Source organism: Mauremys mutica, chromosome 10 (assembly GCF_020497125.1).
Source record: "Mauremys mutica isolate MM-2020 ecotype Southern chromosome 10, ASM2049712v1, whole genome shotgun sequence".
NCBI classification, from domain to species: Eukaryota; Metazoa; Chordata; order Testudines; family Geoemydidae; genus Mauremys; species Mauremys mutica.
The window spans coordinates 82,308,950-82,329,290 of record NC_059081.1 but is presented as its reverse complement, the minus strand read 5'-3'; the positions used below and the strand labels follow the sequence as shown (position 1 = coordinate 82,329,290).

General features: G+C 44.2%; 1 protein-coding gene across 4 annotated transcripts in view; it reads right to left on the bottom strand.

Moving 5' to 3' along the window:
- ADARB1 (adenosine deaminase RNA specific B1) overlaps positions 1 to 20,341 on the bottom strand; it is a 271,564-nt gene that overhangs the window by 77,598 nt on the left and 173,625 nt on the right. For 3 of the 4 annotated variants that reach the window (XM_045032826.1, XM_045032829.1, XM_045032828.1), the window contains exon 4: positions 8,140 to 8,214. In XM_045032826.1, the coding sequence (XP_044888761.1) occupies positions 8,140 to 8,167 (28 nt within the window). In that variant the 5' untranslated portion in view covers positions 8,168 to 8,214. The remainder of the gene's footprint in view (positions 1 to 8,139; positions 8,215 to 20,341) is intronic. The other variant, XM_045032827.1, reaches the window with a different exon arrangement.

The window sequence follows — 20,341 nt, the reverse complement described above, 5'->3', positions numbered from 1 at the left end:
TCAATTAATAACTAATAAAATGAACATTTAAGATGAGTACAAATGAGATATATGTTTTCATATTAATTAAAACCGCTTCACTTTTATTTAAGCTCATGTTGTGGCTCAAGTAAGGCATCTTACATGATTTTTATTTATTTAAAAAAGAGAAGTTATATAAAATCTGAGTAATTTAATTAATTTAATAAAAATAACATGCTCTTTTTGTAGGTTCACTGGTTTAAGAGTGCATAAATATTGTATATACCTACTTCTTTTCATTTGCTTGAAACAGCCCTACTTATATATCACCTATATAGATGTTCAACTGTGTCCATTTTAACAACATTGCTCATTTAAATGACTAACTTCTGGTAACTGGGCACTAATCTAGAATCATTTACATTTTCATCCGAGAAGACTCCAACAAGAAACTAGAGCTTTTCACCCAACCATGATGACTTGTTAACAGCCTGAACCAACTCCCACTGAAGCCAGTCAGACTCTTTCTTTCTATTGACTTCAAAGGTAGTTAGATTAGACTGTAAACATGCCCTGCAGAGTGGAATGAGCCAAACTCAGTGCCCACATTTATTCTTTTGATATCAATCCTCAAAACTTGGAAGTAAAGTCTGTAATAGACATACTTCATCTCTCCTCAGAATTCTGTTAAAAAAATCAATTCTTAAATTATGTTGTTCCAGAAGAATATTTCATTTACACACAACTTTATAATTCTTTGCAAAGGAAAAGCAATTGCTATTATTTTAGACAGAGTTCCAATTCCAAACATCCCCATTAAGACACAGCAATCCTTTATTAAGATAGCAAAGAATCCTGTGGCACCTTATAGACTAACAGACGTTTTGGAGCATGAGCTTTCGTGGGTGAATACTTGCATCCGAAGAAGTGGGTATTCACCCACGAAAGCTCATGCTCCAAAACGTCTGTTAGTCTATAACAGGGGTCTCAAACTCAAATGACCCCGAGGGCCGCATGAGGACTAGTGCATTGGCCCGAGGGCCGCATCACTGACACGCCCCCTTGCTGCCCCTGGCCCCACCCCCAATCCACCCCTTCCATGAGGCCCCGCCCCTGCCCTGTCTCTTCTCCACCTCCTCCCCTAAGCGCGCGGTTTTAATAAATATATACACTCAGTAATGCACCTCACTCAAAGGACAAAACACGCACTTAGATTTACTGCCTAAGGCTCTGGGAGGGAGTTTGGGTGGGGGAGGGGGTCTGGATGCAGGCTCTGTGCTCGATGCAGGCTCCAGGCTGCGGCAGCGGGTGGGGGTGCAGGCTTTGGGACGGAGTTTGGGGATAGGAGGGAGTGCAGGGGTGAGGGCTGTGGGGCTGAGGGCGAGGGGTACATGATGCAGGAGGGGGCTCAGGGCTAGGGAAGAGGGTTGGGCTGTGGGGTGAGGGCTGTGGATGAGGGGTTCATGATGCGAGGGGGCTCAGGGCTAGGGAAGAGGGTTGGGCTGTGGGGTGAGGGCTGTGGATGAGGGGTTCATGATGCGAGGGGGCTCAGGGCTAGGGAAGAGGGTTGGGCTGTGGGGTGAGGGCTGTGGATGAGGGGTTCATGATGCGAGGGGGCTCAGGGCTAGGGAAGAGGTTTGGAGTGTGGGGTGAGGGCTGTGGATGAGGGGTTCATGATGTGGGGGCGCTCAGGGCTGGGGCAGAGGATTAGGGTGCGGGGGGATGAGGGGTTCATGATGTGGGGGCGCTCAGGGTGTGGGGGGATGAGGGCTCTGGCTGGGGCTGAGGATTAGGGTGCAGGGGGATGAGGGGTTCATGATGTGGGGGTGCTCCGGGCGGGGGCTGCGGTTTCGGGTGCGGGGGGAATGAGGGCTCTGGCTGGGGCTGAGGGTTTGGGGTTGGAGAGGCTCAGGGTAAGGGAAGCCTGCCTTGCCAGTACTGGCGGAGGGCAGGCACTAGGACCCTGCACCCTAATCCTCAGCCCCAGCCAGAGCCCTCATCCCCCCACACCCTAATCCTCTGCCCCAGCCCTGAGCGCCCCCACATCATGAACCCCTCATCCCCCCGCACCCTAATCCTCTGCCCCAGCCCTGAGCGCTTCCCTTCCCCCCCGGCCCGGCCCCGGCGGGTCCCGCTTCCCTCCCCCACCCCCCGGCCCCGGCCCCGGCCCCGGCGGGTCCCGCTTTCCCCCCCCCCTTACCCGAGCGCGTCTCCGGCGGTCCCGCTCAGAGCCGCGTGGTGAGGGGGCGGGGCTGGGAGCTCCACGCCGAGCGCAGCGCTCAGCCCCGAGCCCCCCGCCCCGCCCCCTCCCCACGCGGCTCGGATCGGGGCGGGGCTCAGGCGCTCGGACGGAGACTCGGCGCTCTATGCGCCGAGGCTCCAGGAGAGGGGCGGAGGTGGGAGCCTCCGCTTTTCTCTTGGGGGCCCCTGCGGAGCTCCCCTGGGGAGCTCCGCGGGCCGCAGGGAAGAGCTCCGTGGGCCGCATGCGGCCCGCGGGCCGCATGTTTGAGACCCCTGGTCTATAAGGTGCCACAGGATTCTTTGCTGCTTTTACAGATCCAGACTAACATGGGTACCCCTCTGATACTTTATTAAAATAGTATTAGAAAGCAAGATTTGTAATACATGTTCAGGTTAAACCTGACAAATTAATCATGTTGTACACTGATAATTAGTCATGGTACTGATTTGTTTATATAAAAACAAATTAAATTATTAAATTACTTTAACAAAATATTTCTGAAATTAGGAACTTGGGTGGTGATATCGTACTATGAGTTGATTCAAAGAATTGTTCCTGCTACAGCTTTTAAATCCTAATTTTTATTATGTGAAGAAACCGCTGTAAATAAAGAGTTTGAATTTATATTAGTCTATGTAAACTAAAATGCAATTTTAGTAGTCTAAGAGTTTCCAGCCTTTCAGTTTTAAAGATTTCAAATATCTAGCAATATAATACACCCTCAATGATAACAGATTATACAAATTAATCCAGAATTTAAACAAAACAAAATGGAAATTTTCTTGCACTTGGATGGATTTCAAACTTTTGCTTAATTTCCCCAAATACTGGTGCACACACACCACTTCACACAGTTTACAAAGCTGATGGAATGGTTACTAAATTTTCATTTATAACATCCTCCAGCAAAAGCTCGATAGGTTACTCCTTTCGGTGCTCGAAAAGAATAAAAGATCAAAAGAAAGAGCCAAAGTAGAAACATACATGTTGTTAACAAACAGGTATTGGACAATAAAGATAGGTACAATATTGGCAAATAGAAGTAAAATAAATATTGTTGGGGAACACTCATATTCCCAAATTACTAATAGTTTGATCTTTAGAAACATGCTCTGGCAATTCATTTTATCAGAAAAGGATTTCTGAAGCTGAACCTCAAATGGTATTGTATACAGTATATATCCTAGTGAATTATAATAGTCAACACAACATGTTAATTCATGAAGTTTTGTTTCATTTATAATACTGTAGTACTGCTTTGAGGGAATTTAAGTAACATAATTTAATAAAACTACTAAACGAACAGTGGATTTTTTAGCTGGAGTTGTGATCCTTTGAAAATTGTATCTTCTCTAGAACCATATTTTTTGATCACTTGGTCTGTATCGTGGCATCAGGAGTTTGCTATCAAATGGTACAATTTATAAACGAAAGGGAAATGATTAGATATATAATACCATATCATGGCCTCCATCTATAAATTTATTTTCATTAAGGGTTCTAAAACAGTAGCCAACAGTAGCAAAAAAAAAAGACCAACTCCTGCAGGAAGTTGTGAAGGAGAATGTGGATCTAATTGTCTTTAATATTACAGTAGAACCTTGGGGTTACAGACACCTCGGGCTCCAGGGAGGGGGGTCTGGGCTTCTACCCCGAGGGAGCACCAGAGCTCAGGGCCTTAAACCTGGGGGGAGTGCTGGGGCTTCAGCCCTGCGGCTCCGCTCCCAGCTTCTGCCCTGTGGGGGGTGCCAGGGCTTGGGGTTCCCCAAGGCTCTGCTCCTGGTTTCAGCTGGAGTCTGTGTGTGCCAGGGCTCAGGGCTTTAGCTACGGGGGAAGTGCTGGGGCTGAAACTGGCACTCCCCTCGTAGCTAAAGCCCTTAGCCCCGGTGCCCCCCGTGGGGCTGAAGCCCTGAGCCCCAGTAACCCCCGCGGGTCAGAAGCCCTGAGCCCCGGTGCTCCCGAGAGTCAGAAGCCCTGAGGCTGCCCCAACCTGGAGCCCTGACCCCCACCCTGCGACTACAGGACCCTCCCCTCCCCCATGGCTGAAGCCCTGCGTCCCAGGGCTAAAGCCCTGAAGCAGTATAGTACTTGCTGGTTTTAATTTGTTTCCCCTGCTGCCTGATGTATTACTTCTGGTTCCACAGGGTGTCCGGCTGACTGGTCAGTCCGTAACTCTGGTGTTTGTATCTTTGAGGCTCTACTGTAATTTAATCTGGAAACAAAACCTTTTATATTTAAGTATGAATGTTTATTTAAAGATTATGGATCAGATTTTGAAAAAAGCTCAGACCCCTATATGAAGTGGTAAGCATTTCAAAAGTGCTCAAAAGTGCTCAGCCTACAGCTGCTCCTATTGTCCTAAATGGAAGCTTTTGAAAAGCTGGTCACTTCATAAAGGTGCCTAAACGGCAGCTGAGATCCTCTGAAAATCTAGCTCTAAATTAACTCATTTGAATGTGAAACCGGTACTAAAACATGATGAGAAGAAATTGGTTTATAACCGGACAGATCTTGTGCTGCTGGTGTCACAGTTTTCAACAAAATATCCATTAGAACCAGCAGCATGCTCAGAAATATCAATACCCACAACTGTACTGGCAAGTACAATTCTTAGCTGATAGACTGAAAGAAAGGCTTCACTATCTGAACTGTTAAAACACCGCACTGAGCAAAATGGATACAACTTCTTTAAAATCAGCTTTTGTGTTGACCAGGTGAAAGATGTCTACTTGAACCTCTCCTTGGTGAGGATACACACTCTTCCAGTGGTCACTTAACCACTCGGGTCAAGATTTTCAAAAAGTTAGACTCTAAACATGTATTTAAGCATCTACCTGATTTTCAGAAGTGCTGCACACCTCACATTATGGTCAATGAGAGCTGGTTTGTGCTCAGCACTTCTGCAAACTAGTTTAAATAGGGGGAGAGGTCTATCTCATAGAGCTGGAAAGATTATCAAGTCCAGTCCCTGCTGTCACTAGCAGGACCAAGTACTGATTTTGCTCTGGGTTCCTAAATGGCCCCCTCAAGGACTGAACTCACAAGCCTGGGCTTAGCAGGCCAATACTCAAACCACTGTGCTACCTCTCTGGATCTCAACAGCACTCTGCAGGATCCAACTTTTGGAAATCTTGGCCACAGATAACTTGAGCATGAGCCATTTCTCAGACAAGCTAATTTGTTTTATGTACACTAAAAATATTCCAGGGTCGACAGGAGATTTCAGGCATTTTTGTAGTATCTGAGTTGTCAAAAATCAAGTCTGATAGGATCAGCCATTGACATTTTCAGCAGAAGAAGAAACAAGTTTTGCCACTGAAACTTTCTTTCCCCGGAGCTTTACTAAGTATAAGGCACCAGAGCAAGGAAGGAAGGTGTGCTACAAAGAAAACATTTACCTCTTTGAAGAGAGGAGACATCCATTACAAGTGTGCTTGTTTATTTTTGAGAGTTTCCTGGTCAAAGACATAGTTAATATGCATGCAGGTAAGGTGGTCCATGGGGGCAGTCCCCTCATCTGATGAGAAATAATGTTCACTGTGTTCTGCCTCCCTTGCCTAAATTTCATCCTCTTGGTTAAGGCAAAGCTAGCAAAAATGTTGTCATCCTCTTTATTGCTGTTCTCATTAACTTTCTTGGGGAACTCTTAGCAAGGCAACTTCCCTTGCAACAGGCATGTGGAGCAGTGATGAGACCAATTACACATGTGTGAGCACTCTCTGGATGAGTTTTGTGGGAAGAAACTTGGAAAACAGAAAGAGATCAGTACAGCAACAAGGGGATCCATCAAACTGAATTGGTTCAAATGCAGGGTGTGCTGCAAGGCCTGTCTCTTCTCCCTCAGCCACAAACTGATGGATAGGTCTGGGCAATGGGATGGATTTTGTGGGGGAGAAGGGATTTTGAGGGGAGGTCAAATAATTTTTGATATTTTGATTCTGTTTCAGGGTTATCTGATTTTATACGAGGTAATTGATGGGTCTTTTTATTATTATGAACATTTTTAAGAGATTGCCAAGGACACTCAGAGCACTGGATGGACTTAATGTGGAGCAGTAAAAAATTCAAATCAATAAATAAATTATAACTGTTTCCTCTGTTTCTGTTGTTATACCACCTTCTCCACACCTTCAATGCATAAAAGAAAAAAAGGCACTATACCCACTTTCACCTGAAATCCCAAGAAATGTTTTTTCAATTTTTTCTGTATTTTAGAAAAAATATATAACCATTGCATTTAAATTTTGCACAACCAATTTGATGTGAGTTTTAGTCTCTGCAGGTAAAATAGATATTATAATTGGAGGCTATGATATTGCATACGTAGCAAACACAGGCCAACTCAAGCTAGTAATTTAATTAAAGAAAAACAGGCCAGAAGAATGAATTTTAATAAAATGAAGTCATTTTACAGCAGTCCAGCTTCTTGATTTCCCAATAAAAATGCACTGTAACTTCCTGTGTAAAACTGTATCTTTCCCATACAAGGCCCTGCTGTACTGTTAGGATGTCAGTACCTTTGTCAAAGAAAATGTATGATATATGTTAGCTTTACAATTCGGGGACAGAATAAACAAATGCTCGTGTTTAAACAGCACTGAACAATTTACAGTAAAGCATAGGAGATTTTCATGCACAGTACTTCAAGAGCAACACATACACGCTACTTCATTATCATTCACAAAAAATAAGGATGGTTAAAAGACCAAATACCTTTAAAATGAGATAACTGCATAATAATATGGTTGCGGTATTTCTTTCTGTAGGTAATTAGGGCTCAACCGTGCACGAGGCTGAGTACTTTCACACCAGTCCAACAATGCATTTAGACACGTGCTTAACTTTAAGCTCTTGCATAGTTCCACTGAAGCCAAGGGGCTACTCATGTTTAAAGCTACACACTTGCTTAAATGCTTTCCTGGATCTGTGCCAGAGCAAGACAACCTTTAATGAGAACAATCTATTACTCTAAATAGCTGGGGACCAGAGCACTATACAATCTTCTTCCTTTTCTTTCCTCCATTACTTGATTTCTCTCCTTATACGTTCCCTCTTTTTTGTTTCACAAACCCTTATATTTGATCTCCTTTATCCTCCCTCCCTCCATTCTCCTGTATCCCATGTCCTCACAATTCCTGTCCCTTTCCCAGGTTTCTCAAACTCTCTTTCTTGCCCCATTTACCTAGTTTCCCCTTCCCCAGGTACACCCCAAAAGTAATAATGATCTCTGTTCCCTTCAAATCTCATTCCACCTATTGCCTGGCCAGCTACAGGCACACTCCTGGCGCACAAAGGCTCTGATCTTTCGGGCAGCTAAGAGCTCTGTTCAGCCTGTAATCTAGCTGGAAGACTGTAAGAGGCAGGAGCTCCTCTCTTACACTCACCCAGACCTCATATAAGTTTAGGATAGTCCTGTAATCTCTACTTCCAGTTCTTCTGCAGGCTGGCATTTGGAGATATTAGGTGGAAAGTACATAGAGCTAGGGTTTTGGGACATCTAGAAATGTTTTTTGTAGGAGACAGTATGCTACACAGGATACATGTGTGCATGTTGTATCAATACAGTATACCACCCCGCCCATTTCTTCAGTGCAAACCCTAGATGTATTAATTAATCATCATTACTTCACTGTAGGAGAAAACAGGCTAAGAGGGAACATGCTGTTTTGAAATACAAATATCTTTGATGATTAGTGATCATGGTATGAAGATGTAAATCACGTGAAGGGTAACTGGATTATGTGTTAATCATATGTATTTGAAAGCTTTCCCAGTACGGAAATTCTTCTTTAATGAACACACATATAAAGTGAACTATACACACAGAAATTTCCTCTCACTGAATTCACATCATTTCCTTATGCCACCCAGCTGCAAGGAAAATGGCTCCTGCAGAAAGGACGATATTGTTTATTATGTAAATATACACATCTTACTCATATTTTCTTCATCATCTATATCCATTGTGAAATACTTTTGCTGGTTTCTTGACTGGCGTAGATGGCTTCTATCTGAAAGATAGAGAGTGGGTGTTTTAAGCTTATATAATGTAAAATGCAAGAGCCCACATGATGAAGGCATGGGAGTCAGGAGAAAGGGGTTGTTTCCATGGTTCTCTCTCATATGTTCATGTGCAGTCATAGACAACTCTTTCTCCCTGTATGTCTTTCCCCCACAAAAGGGTAATACTATTTCTCTAGCGCAAAGGTATAGAGATGCTAAGAACCCATTAATGTTTACAAGCATTTTTACATTTTGAGATGGCAGACTGTCTAGAAGTGCATACTGTTTTTAATCTGTTGTACTTTCCCTGGTTCATGTACTTACAAGATATAAACTATGCACTCTCACTGGAAAATTTGGTCATTTCCTTGTCTATTGCAACAACTATTTTAAACAACGTGTGACAGCACCTCTGGAACTGGTTCAGTGAAGAGATGCCCCCACCCCCTCCAGCAAGCCAGAGGAAAAAGGACAAAGTCAAAATACTGGCAACTTGATGTTGCAGGTAACATCAAGAAAATCCAGGCAATTCATGTGCAGGGTAGAGCAGGTACTACTACTTAAAAGGACAGTTCCTGGAAAGAGGGGGTTTGTGGTAAAGACTGGGTTTGAATAGACATTTGTATACATAAAGCCAGTGTCATAAAGGGAAGGGTAACAACCTTTATGTATGCAGTAACATAAAATCTCTCCTGGCCAGAGGTATAGACAGAGGTACAGAATCATTTTACCTGTAAGGGTTTAAGAAGCTCAAATAACCTGGTTGGAATCTGACCAAAAGGACCAATAAGAAAAGATACTTTCAAATCTGGGGTCGGGGAAGAGTTTTGTTAGTGCTCTCTTTGTTTGTTATTTCTCTGTACGACAGAGGGAGCAGGCAGGAAAAAACATCTCCTGAAATGAGCATCTAAGATTACAAAAATTGTAAGTAAAAGCAAGGAAATGCATTAGATTATCTTTTGTTTTAACCTGTGAATTTTCCCTATGCTAAGCTAAGCCTAGAAGGGAATCCTCTGTGTTTTAAATCTTTTTACTTACCCTGTGAAGTTACCTTCCATCCTGATTTGGCAGGTGTGATTCTTTTACTTTTTTAAATAAAATTCTTCTTTTAGGAACCTGATTGATGTTAGTGTCCTAAAGATAAAGGATCTGGTCTATACATTTATGAAAGGCAAACGGTTGGTATATTATTCTCAAGGCTCCCCAGGAAAGGGGATGAAGAGGTTTGGGGGGATATTTTGGGGAAATAGGAACTCCAAGTGGTCCTTTTCCTGAATCTTTGTCTAAATCACTTGGTGGTGGCAGCAATATCATCCAAGGACAAGGAAAGGATTTGTGCCTTGGGGAAGTTTTTAACCTAAGCTGATAGAAATAAGCTTGGGGGGGTCTTTCATGCGGATCCCCACATCTGTACCCCAGAGTTCAGAGTGGGGAGGTAACCCTGACAGCCAGCCTTTACTCTGACTTCCTTCTAGAAACTGTGCTGCTGAATAGCGATTGTGAAGACCATATCCGCAGGAGAGAGAAACAGATGCTGCTGTCTCTTCCCTACATGTGGACTGCCTGAATCTCTTGGTGTTACTTGCAATACTTGAGGTTATGTTGTAAGAATAATGGCCTGGATTTTCAGAAGTGCTGAGCACCCATTCACTTTAATGGGAGCAATGGATGCTCAGTGTCTTTGAAAATCAGGCCAGGCCAGGCCAGGCCAGGCCAGGGAAGTCTATAGACATCACATTACAACAAGAGACAAGACCATTAAAATACTACTACTTTGCACTTTTACAGCGCGTGGTATCTTCTCTATGCTTTCCAGACATTTAATTATGCTAAAAAATCAGCGTAAGACTCCCCTCCTCAGCACATTTCCCACTCACTCAGCCCCTGTCCCCAAGAGCTGGGCCCGAGCGGGGAGAGAAGCCGGGCTCTCTCACAGAGAACCTAAGAGGAATCAGCCGGCATGAGAAGCGTCTCTGTACCACTCCCTCAGCTTCCTGCCCAGGCCCGGCTGCCAAGGGGAAGGGCTGAGCGACCTGGAAGTGCCGGGGGCAGGGGGAAGCGCAGCAGCAGCAGAACAGAGCACCCATCCCTCACCAGCAGGCCAAGCGTGTGGCTCATCTGTGACTGCTAGTAGCAAATATCTCAAATGGCTGAAGATTGGACACTAGATGGGAAGGGGTCTCAGTTACTACAGTGAATTCTTTCCCTGGTGACTAGCTCAGGGTCTAACTGATCACTATATTTGGGGTCGGGAAGGAATTTTCCCCCAGGTCAGATTGGCAGAGGCCCTGTTTTTTGTTTTGCCTTCCTCTGCAACTTGGACACGGGTCCCTTACTGGTTTGAAATGGAGTAAATGGTGAATTATCTGGAACTTGAAGTCTTTAAATCATGATTTGAGGGCTTCAGTAACTCAGCCAGAGGTTATGGGTCTATTACAGGAGTGGATAACTGAAGTTCTACGGTCTATGATGGGCAGAAGGTCAGAATAGATTATCACGATGGTGCCTTGTGACCTTAAAGTCTATGGAAAGGTCTACACTACCGCTTAAGTCGTTGTAACTTGATACAGTGATACAGGCACCTAACAAATGCATGTATTGATCAAATCAAAGAGTACACACATTTTCTTATAAAGGCAGGAAATGAAAATGTATGAATAATAAATATGGTTCCTTGTACTTCATCTTGAAAAAAACCGTGTGAAGCTCTCCATACAATGTCCACAGCATTAAAATAAAACCAGTAGAGGCCATTAGGGAGAGGGAGAGGAGAAGGAGGGGGTTGGAGAAGAGAAGAAAATGAGCTGGATTTGTGAAAGAAAGAAGAGACTGAGGGAGTTAGTCTTGGATAGAGAGGAGACACTAGGCATAGTGAGGAGAATGAGGTGGTTTGGAAGGAGAGGGATGAGAGACTGGAGGAATTAGGGGAGAAGGAGGAATATCACATTGATTAGTGCAGTATAACAACAAACAATAAAATAGCAGAAAAATCAAAATGAAGAGTAAGGTGGTTTGGGATAAGAGAGAGGAAAGACTGGTGAATGTGGGGAAAGAGAAGAAAAAAGGAGTAAGGGGCAGAAAAAGAGGCTGGGAGGTGAGGTATTTTGAAAGGAGAGATTGGCAGATTTGCAGAGAATAGGACAGTATGAGGGGTTTGGTGGGAAAAGGAGAGAATGAGGCAAGTATGAGGAAAAGGAGGAGAGACTAGGGAAGTTTTAGGTGTTCCAGGAGACTGGGATGTGGAAGGAAGGAAAGCTTAGAGAGAGGTGGTGTTGGAGAGAGGGAGGCGTCATTAGAGGAGTTGGGGTAAATAAAGAAAATTGGGGCGGGGAGGGGAGAATTTCACACAGAGCAAAGGCTGGAGGGGAAAGAGAAGAGACTGTAGCACTTAGAGGGACAGTGGAAACTTAGCACGCTTTCCAAAGATTGCTGCAGCAGAGGAAAGGAGCCAGACCACAATGACATATAGGAAGAGAAATGAGAGGAGGCCACAGTAAGTGCTAAAGGTCTTTTTTATTTTTAAAATGGAAATGAGGACAAAGCAACTTGCAGTATTTGAATCTTTTACACGTGGCAGGAAAGGGGTGGCAGTGGTTTCACAGGGCCATGTCCTTTCCTCTCAGCATTTGAGGCAAAATTCCTCTTCTGGGTGTGTATGTGATAGTATCATCCTCCTTTCCTTGAAGGATGTCTTCTCCCCCACCCCAAAACTACCATTACATGCCATAGTTGCTAAACAGAGAAGGATGTATTTAGATTAGCTGCAGTATTACCACCGTGTGTCAGGCAACCCCAAAGCAGGTCTATTAAACATGAGAACAGACAGTGCTAAACTTAAGCACCATCCAGTCTCTTAACTGCCATCTTTAGTTAGATCCACTAAGTAAATTTAGGCCTACATCCTGGGTTGAAGTCTTAAGTGGAAAAAAAGTAACCAAAGGCCATCTTACCCTATCAGCATGTTGAGCTAGATTCAAAGGTACGTAGGTATTCCAGTGCTGAGCACAGAAACACCCAGCTCCCAGGAATCCTGCTGCCTACTGCAATTCTCTGCCCTAAGTTGAGTGCTCAGGCTCCCTATGCATTATATGGGGAAAGCTCAGCACCTAAGAAAGGGATTCTCAGAAGCCAGCAACTGAGCAGGTAGTCACCTAAACAAATCAGGAGTGAAATGCAGAGAAAAGGGCTGGGGCCTTTATGCACCTGACTTATGGGCTTATGGAAAGAGCCTCTCTCTACTCAGGATTCTCCGCCATGAATCCTCTCCTGGAGTTAGGCACCTAAGTCACGTCAGTCCTTTCTCACAAAAACAAAAACCACCACCAAACACCCCAAAGAAAGTGGGAGAGAGACAGTAAAACCCTACTGTATTGTAGCTAACAGCTCAGTAGTTAGGGCACTCCTGTAGGATGTGGGAGACCTAGGTTTGAATCCCCACTCTGCCTGAGTTAGAGCACAGACTTGAATTCAGGTCTCCCACATCCCAAGTGACTGCCCTGATGCTTGGGTATTTGGGGAGGGGGCTCTCTCTCCTCTAGCCTGTTGAAGCTATTCCACTTTGTATAAATAACTAAATATTCATTGGGCCAGAGGGAGGCTCTGTAGCACAGTAGCTACGGCATTTATCTGGGATGTAAGAGAGTCAGATTCAAGTCCCTGCTCCAGTAAAAAAGTGATTACTAACCTGTTTTATCAGTTGCTTTTTGAGATGTGCTGCACATGTCTATTCCACTTTAGAAGTCAGTGTGCCCAGTGAGCCAGTCAGATTTTTCCCTTAGCAGAACCTGTCAGGGCAGCGTATGCTGCTGCATGATGGTATAAAGGGTGGAATTGCCCCCAACGTCCCTCAGTACCAGAAAGACTCCAATATAGAGGGGAAGGAGGGTTGGTCATGAAGTGGACATTTGCAACACATCTCAAAGCACAGATTGTTTTTTTTTCTTCAAGTGATTGCACATGTCCATTCCACTTTAGGAGACTCACAGGCACTTCATACGGAGGTGGGTTTCGAAGTCTACCTGAATAAGGACTGAAGAACTACTTGTCCAAACTTGGCATCATCTCTGGAATGTGGAGATATAGTGTAATGAGTAGTAAAAGTATGCACTGATTACCAAGTTGCAGCTCTACAAACGTCTGCTATAAGTACTTGAGCCAAAAACGCTGTAGAAGTTGCAGATCTGGTAGAATGAGTTACCGTGGTGTGACAGAGGGAATCTTCTGTAATATTTTCATGAATGACAGTGACTTACTTGACTAAGAATTGCTACCCAGTGGACATAATAGGGTTATGACATGATATGTTGGATCACCTGACTGTCTGTGGTGGAATGAATGGGTCCTTAAATGACTGGCTGAAACCAACCATATCAATGGAGTATCTGGAAAGACAGTGGGAGCCCCAAGGGCTGATCAAATAAATCCAGCAGTGGGAAGCCTGTCCTTTCATCCTGTCCACACCAGAGACAAAGAGCTCGGATGACCACCTAAAAGACCTAGTCCTGTCCAAGTAAAAAGTCAACACCTTTCTAACATCCGAAGTATGGAGCCTCTCCTTGTCCTTATGAGAATGGGGCTTAGGAAAGAATGTTGGTAAGTATATGTCTTGACTGAGGTGGAATTCCAAAACTACTTTAGCCAGGAATTTTCGATGCAGACATAAGAGTACCTTGACCTGGGGGAAAAAAAAAACTGTGTCAGGAGGGTCAGTCACCGACACTCAGAACTCTGCCACCCTTCTCATGGAGGTAAGAGCTACCAAAAATGATACTTTCGTAGAGAGATGCAGCAAAGATTAGGTACCCACTGGTTCAAAGGGCAGACCATCATCTTGTTAGCAACAGATTTAAGTCCCAGGCAAGAATGGGATCCATGACATGGGGGTATAACCTGTCCAGATATTTTAAGAGTCTGATATTGGATTGGAATATATTGAGTGACCTGTTATAGGAGGGTGGAAAGCTGGAGACAGATTGATTGGACTGATTGGAACTAATTGATAAGCTTTGTTGTTCCAGGTGGAACAAGTAGTCCAAAACTTGTTGGACAGGGGTCAGGACTGGCGAAACACCATTCTGTGATCACACTCGTGATCTCTGCTGAACAATCTGCATAGGTGAACCACCAAGCTGTTCTGAAAACCAGGAAGATGAGAGACTGAGATGTATTGCACTGGTGATACAAAACTCCCAAAGATGTGTCACCTCTTGACAGAGACTATCTGATTTGGTCCCTCCCGGTCTGTTTGTAGTGTCGTCCATGAGGACTTGCAGAGCCTCTCCCTTGATGTGAGGGAGAAAAGCATGACAGGATAGATGAATTCCTCACAACTCCTGCATGTTTATGTGGAGAGCCAAATCTTCATGAGACCATAGACCATAGATGAGCTCCCCAACCTACAGAAGAAGTGCCTGTAACCAGAACCAATGTGGGCAAGGGAGGAGTGAAGGGACCTCCCATACACAAGTTGGCTGGATCCACCAGTCCAAGGAGACTAGTAATCCTGTAGATACCTGAATCAGCATATTCAAGAAGTGATGAGCCAGGGAGCACACTGACTTTAACTAGCTATGCAACCTTCTAAGAAGTCTGGCATGCCAAACCACATATGTACAGGAAATCATGTGCCCCAGTAGTCTGAGGCAGTTTCTTACTGTTGTGATTGGATAGGCTTTGAAATGTTTAACATTGTCTGGAATCTGGCTTGAGGTAGGAGTGTCCTGGCTACTGTAGAATCCAGGGGTGCCCCTATAAATTCTATTCTTTGACTGGGTAGAAGACTTGTCCTTGTTGATCATCAGACCCAGAACACTGAAGACAGATCAGATCCTGCCTTGACTGAGTTCTATTTGGAACCTGGATTGTCCTCCTACTAGCCACTCATCCAAGTAAGCAAATATTTGCACCCCTGCTTTCCTTAAGAATGCAGCTACTACTGCCATGAATTTTGTAAATATTTGCGGGGCAGCAGACATGCCAAAGAGCAGGACTGTAAACTGATGATGGGTGTTGTTAACCAGAAATCTTAGGAATCTCCCATGGCTTTGCTGGATCGTCACATGGAAATAGAAGGCAACATACAAGGCACTGGGATCCAGAGAGGGGATAATGGAGGCTAGGATGATCATGTGAAGCCTTATTTCAGCGGCTCTCCACCTTTCCAGACTACTGTATCTCTTTCAGGAGCCTGATTTGTCTTGCATACTCCCAAGTTTCACCTCACTAAAAAACTACTTGCTTACAAAATCAGACATAAAAACACAAAAGTGTCACAGCACGCTATTAATGAAAAATCGCTGACTTTCTCATTTTTACCATATAATTACAATATAAATCAATTGTGCAGGAGGTCAGACTAGATGATCATAATGGTCCCTTCTGACCTTAAAGTCTATGAGTCTATGAGTCAATTGGAATATAAATATTGTTCTCACATTTCAATGTATAGTATATAAAACAGTATAAACAAATCATTGTCTGTATGAAATTGTAGTTTGTCCTGACTTCACTAGTGCTTTTTATGTAGCCTATTGTAAAACTGGTCAAATATCTAGATGAGTTGATGTACCCCCTGGAAGACCACTGCATACCCCCAAGGGTACACGCACCCCTGGTTGAGAACCATTGCCTTATTTTCTTTATATATTTGTTCAAATTCCGCAGGCCTAGGATGTGTTTGAATCCTTCTTTTGTCTTGGGATCAGGATGTAACGTGAATAGAAAACCTTTCGCATGATGGAGAGGGGGAACCTTACAGCTTTCCAACAGAGGAGAAACTAGGCCTCCTGGAGGACAGCCTTGTGAGAGTTGTCCCTGACGAGGGACAGGTGGAAATAAACTGCAGGATGTATCCCTGTTCCACAGTGCAGAGAACTCATTCAGCCATGGTAATATTGGATCAAGCACAGAGAAAGTTGGACAATCTGCTTGAAAAAACAGGGTAGGAGAAGCTACTATGTAACAATGTGATACTCTGTCTTCAACAAAAAGAACAGGAGTACTTGTGGCACCTTAAAGACTAACAAATTTATTTTAGCATGAGCTTTCGTGAGCTACAGCTCACTTCTTCGGATGCATAGAATGGAACACACAGACAGGAGATCTTTATACATACAGAGAACATGAAAAGGTGGAAGTATGCATAACAACAGGAAAAGTCTAATCAATTGAGATGAGCTATCATCAGCAGGAGGAAAAAAAACTTTTTGAAGTGATAATTAAGATGGCCCATAGAAGGTGTGAGGAGAACTTAACATAGGGAAATAGATTCAATTAGTGTAATGACCCAACCATTCCCAGTCTTTGTTTAGGCCAGAATTAATTGTATCTAATTTGCATATTAATTCAAGTATCAGAGGGGTAGCCGTGTTAGTCTGGTTCTGTAGAAGCAGCAAAGAAACCTGTGGCACCTTATAGACTAACAGACGTTTTGCAGCATGAGCTTTCGTGGGTGAATACCCACTTCTTCGGATGCAAGAAGAATCTTGCATCCGAAGAAGTGGGTATTCACCCACAAAAGCTCATGCTGCAAAATGTCTGTTAGTCTATAAGGTGCCACAGGATTCTTTGCTGCTTCATATTAATTCAAGTTCAGCAGTTTCTCTTTGGAGTCTGTTTTTGAAGTTTTTTTGTTGCAAAACTGCCACCTTCAAGTCTGTCATTGAGTGGTTAGAAGGTTGAAGTGTTCTCCCACTGGTTTTTGAATGTTATGATTCCTGATGTCAGATTTGTGTCCATTTATTCTTTTGCGTAGAGACTGTCCGATTTGGCCAATGTACATGGCAGAGGGGCATTGCTGGCACATGATGGCATATATCACGTTGGTAGATGTGCAGGTGTACGAGCCCCTGATGGCGTGTCTGATGTGATTAGGTCCTATGATGGTGTCACTTGAATGGATATGTGGACAGAGCTGGCATCGGGCTTTGTTGCAAGGATAGGTTCCTCGGTTAGTGTTTATGTTGTATGGTGTGCGGTTGCTGGTGAGTATTTGCTTCAAGTTGGGAGGCTGTCTATAAGCGAGGACTGGCCTGTCTCCCAAGATCTGTGAGAGTGAGGGATCATCTTTAAGGATAGGTTGTAGATCTTTGATGATGCGCTGGAGAGGTTTTAGTTGGGGGCTGTAGGTGATGGCTAGTGGCGTTCTGTTATTTTCTTTTTTAGGCCTGTCCTGTAGTAGGTGGCTTCTGGGTACTCTTCTGGCTCTGTCAATCTGTTTTTTCACTTCAGCAGGTGGGTATTGTAGTTTTAAGAATGCTTGATAGAGATCTTGTAGGTGTTTATCTCTGTCTGAAGGATTGGAGCAAATACGGTTGTATCTTAGAGCTTGGCTGTAGACAATGGATCGTGTGGTGTGTCCGGGATGGAAGCTGGAGGCATGTAAGTAAGTATAGCGGTCAGTGGGTTTCCGGTATAGGGTGGTATTTATGTGACCATCGCTTATTAGCACAGTAGTGTCTAGGAAATGGATCGCATGTGTGGATTGGTCTAGGCTGAGGTTGATGGTGACATCAGGAATCATAACATTAAAAAACCAGTGGGAGAACACTTCAACCTCTCTAACCACTCAATGACAGACTTGAAGGTGGCAATTTTGCAACAAAAAAACTTCAAAAACAGACTCCAAAGAGAAACTGCTGAACTTGAATTAATATGCAAATTAGATACAATTAACTCTGGCCTAAACAGAGACTGGGAATGGTTGGGTCATTACACTAATTGAATCTATTTCCCTATGTTAAGTTCTCCTCACACCTTCTATGGGCCATCTTAATTATCACTTCAAAAAGTTTTTTTTCCCTCCTGCTGATGATAGCTCATCTCAATTGATTAGACTTTTCCTGTTGTTATGCATACTTCCACCTTTTCATGTTCTCTGTATGTATAAAGATCTCCTGTCTGTGTGTTCCATTCTATGCATCCGAAGAAGTGAGCTGTAGCTCACGAAAGCTCATGCTAAAATAAATTTGTTAGTCTTTAAGGTGCCACAAGTACTCCTGTTCTTTTTGCGGATACAGACTAACACGGCTGCTACTCTGAAACCTGTCTTCAACAAGGCAGTCAAGCAGACTGCATGGGATTTCCAGGCTGTCTTGAATGACCCAGTGTAGAAGAAAACTGAGGAGGTTGAGGTCTTCACTGTGGTTCTGTTTCCCCCCCACCCCCCATTTTCTGGGTAGTCAGGCTACACAGATGGGAAAATGGGTATCTTTGGTGACACTGAGCAAAGAATTGCTTTATTTTAGGGAAAGGACCATAAATTCTCAGTGATTTCAGCATGGCCCATGAATCCTTGCCACTACAGTGCATCCATCTTCTGCAATAAGAGTGTAGGACCTTCAAAGGGAAGATCTTGGACAGGAGGCCCTACAACTGAAGCCACACACATCTCTGCATAGTTATTGCAGATGCCATGGCTCTGGCTGTAAATATGCAGCATGTAAAGAGATCCTAGCCACCAGTTTGCTCTCTTCTAAGAAGACCTCAAACTCCTGCCTGGCATCCTCTGGCAACCTGTATGCAAACTTCAGTACATTGTCCCAGGGGAGAAGTCATATCTGGCCAGCAAGGCTTGATGGTTAGAGATGTATGACATTGTGGGCCAGCTGTGGAATAAACCTTTCTACCAAAAAAGTCTAGTCTCTTTGAGATAGAAAGACATCCATGATGTGCACTTTCATTCACTGCCAAGACAGCTAAAGAATCTTAGGGGACTTTTCACCTGCTCAGGACAACTACAGGGCCTACCAGGAGTTACTGAAGGGAATAGCTACCTTTCTTGCTATTCAGGTTGAGGTGGTTCTGGAGAGTTCCTATAGGCTGGTGGATATACTGGGTGTGTATAAAAATGTTCATAGACCTGGAAAGGGGCATGGTACCCTCTTTCAGTCTTCTTAGCTGTCGGTGGCAGAGATGATTGAGTTTGCTACAAAGATTTTGTGGGTTCTAGAATGGCTTCATTTATAGATAGAGCCTCTCAGTAAGGTCCTGCTGAACCCAGTATATCCACCAGCCTATAGGAACTCTCCAGAACCACCTCAACCTGAATAGCAAGAAAGGTAGCTATTCCCTTCAGTAACTTCTGGTAGGCCCTGTAGTCGTCCTGCGCAGGTGAAAAGTCCCCAGACACCACAGCCTCAACAGGTGATGATGATTATGATGATGAGGAGGAATTAAAGGAGGTTGTACTGAGTTGGATCAAGGGTCTGATCTCTGATCTCTTGAGGTTCCTGCTCAGTACCTGGGCTACGGTCATGAACCTCCTCATGTGGTATTTGCTTGGGAATCTAGATGAAGGCAGAACCATGGAGGACTGTGGTGGTTGGGATGGAAGCCCCACTGGTTCCCAGAAAGGCCATTGGTAGAATATAGAACCTCAACTGCTCCAAGGAGCAGAGTCTCTGGAACATCTCAGGACATCCAATGAGTATCAGAAGCACAATTCTTGTGATGAAGGTGTCACTTTCTATCCTGGAGGCGAGGGGCATGGGACCCGAGCTCAGACTCTGAGGAGGACCCTGAGTCACCTGACCACGGAGATGCTGTACGAGGCAGTGCTGAAATCTGGTGTTATCCCTCTAGAGATGTCAGTACTGGGGATAGCATGTTGGGTTTACCCTTTGACTGTACTGTGTGCCAAAGTGCTGGACACTCTGAAGTAGTCGCTCACAGCACCAAGGGGTGAAACTTTCTTGGAGGTAAGGCTGTAGATGAAGTCTGAGGATCAAGCAGTACCAGTTTGTCTGTCTCCTGCACTACTGGAGAATCCATCACCAACAGATAGAGCAGGTCCCATGCTGCTGCATAGACTCCAGGATCATCAGTACTGAGAAACTTCCCTGATGTGGCTGTTGTTGTGTCAAAGGAATTGGTACCACAGTGGGGGTTGGTCTCAATAGCCTGGGCACTGGTGCTGATGACACTTGATGAGATGAAAAGGTTGGTAACAAGGAGCATTTCTTCCCAGTGGATGCTCTACCTTGTCCTCTTGCTTGTTTACTGGTGGACAGTACTGAGGGCCTCAAACTTGTAGAGGAGCTTGGCTACTTTGAGGATTATGGTCTAGGCTTCTTCCTCAGTACTGGAAAATGGGATCAATGCTGACTCTCCACAAAGTTCAACCGAGGTAGAAGTACT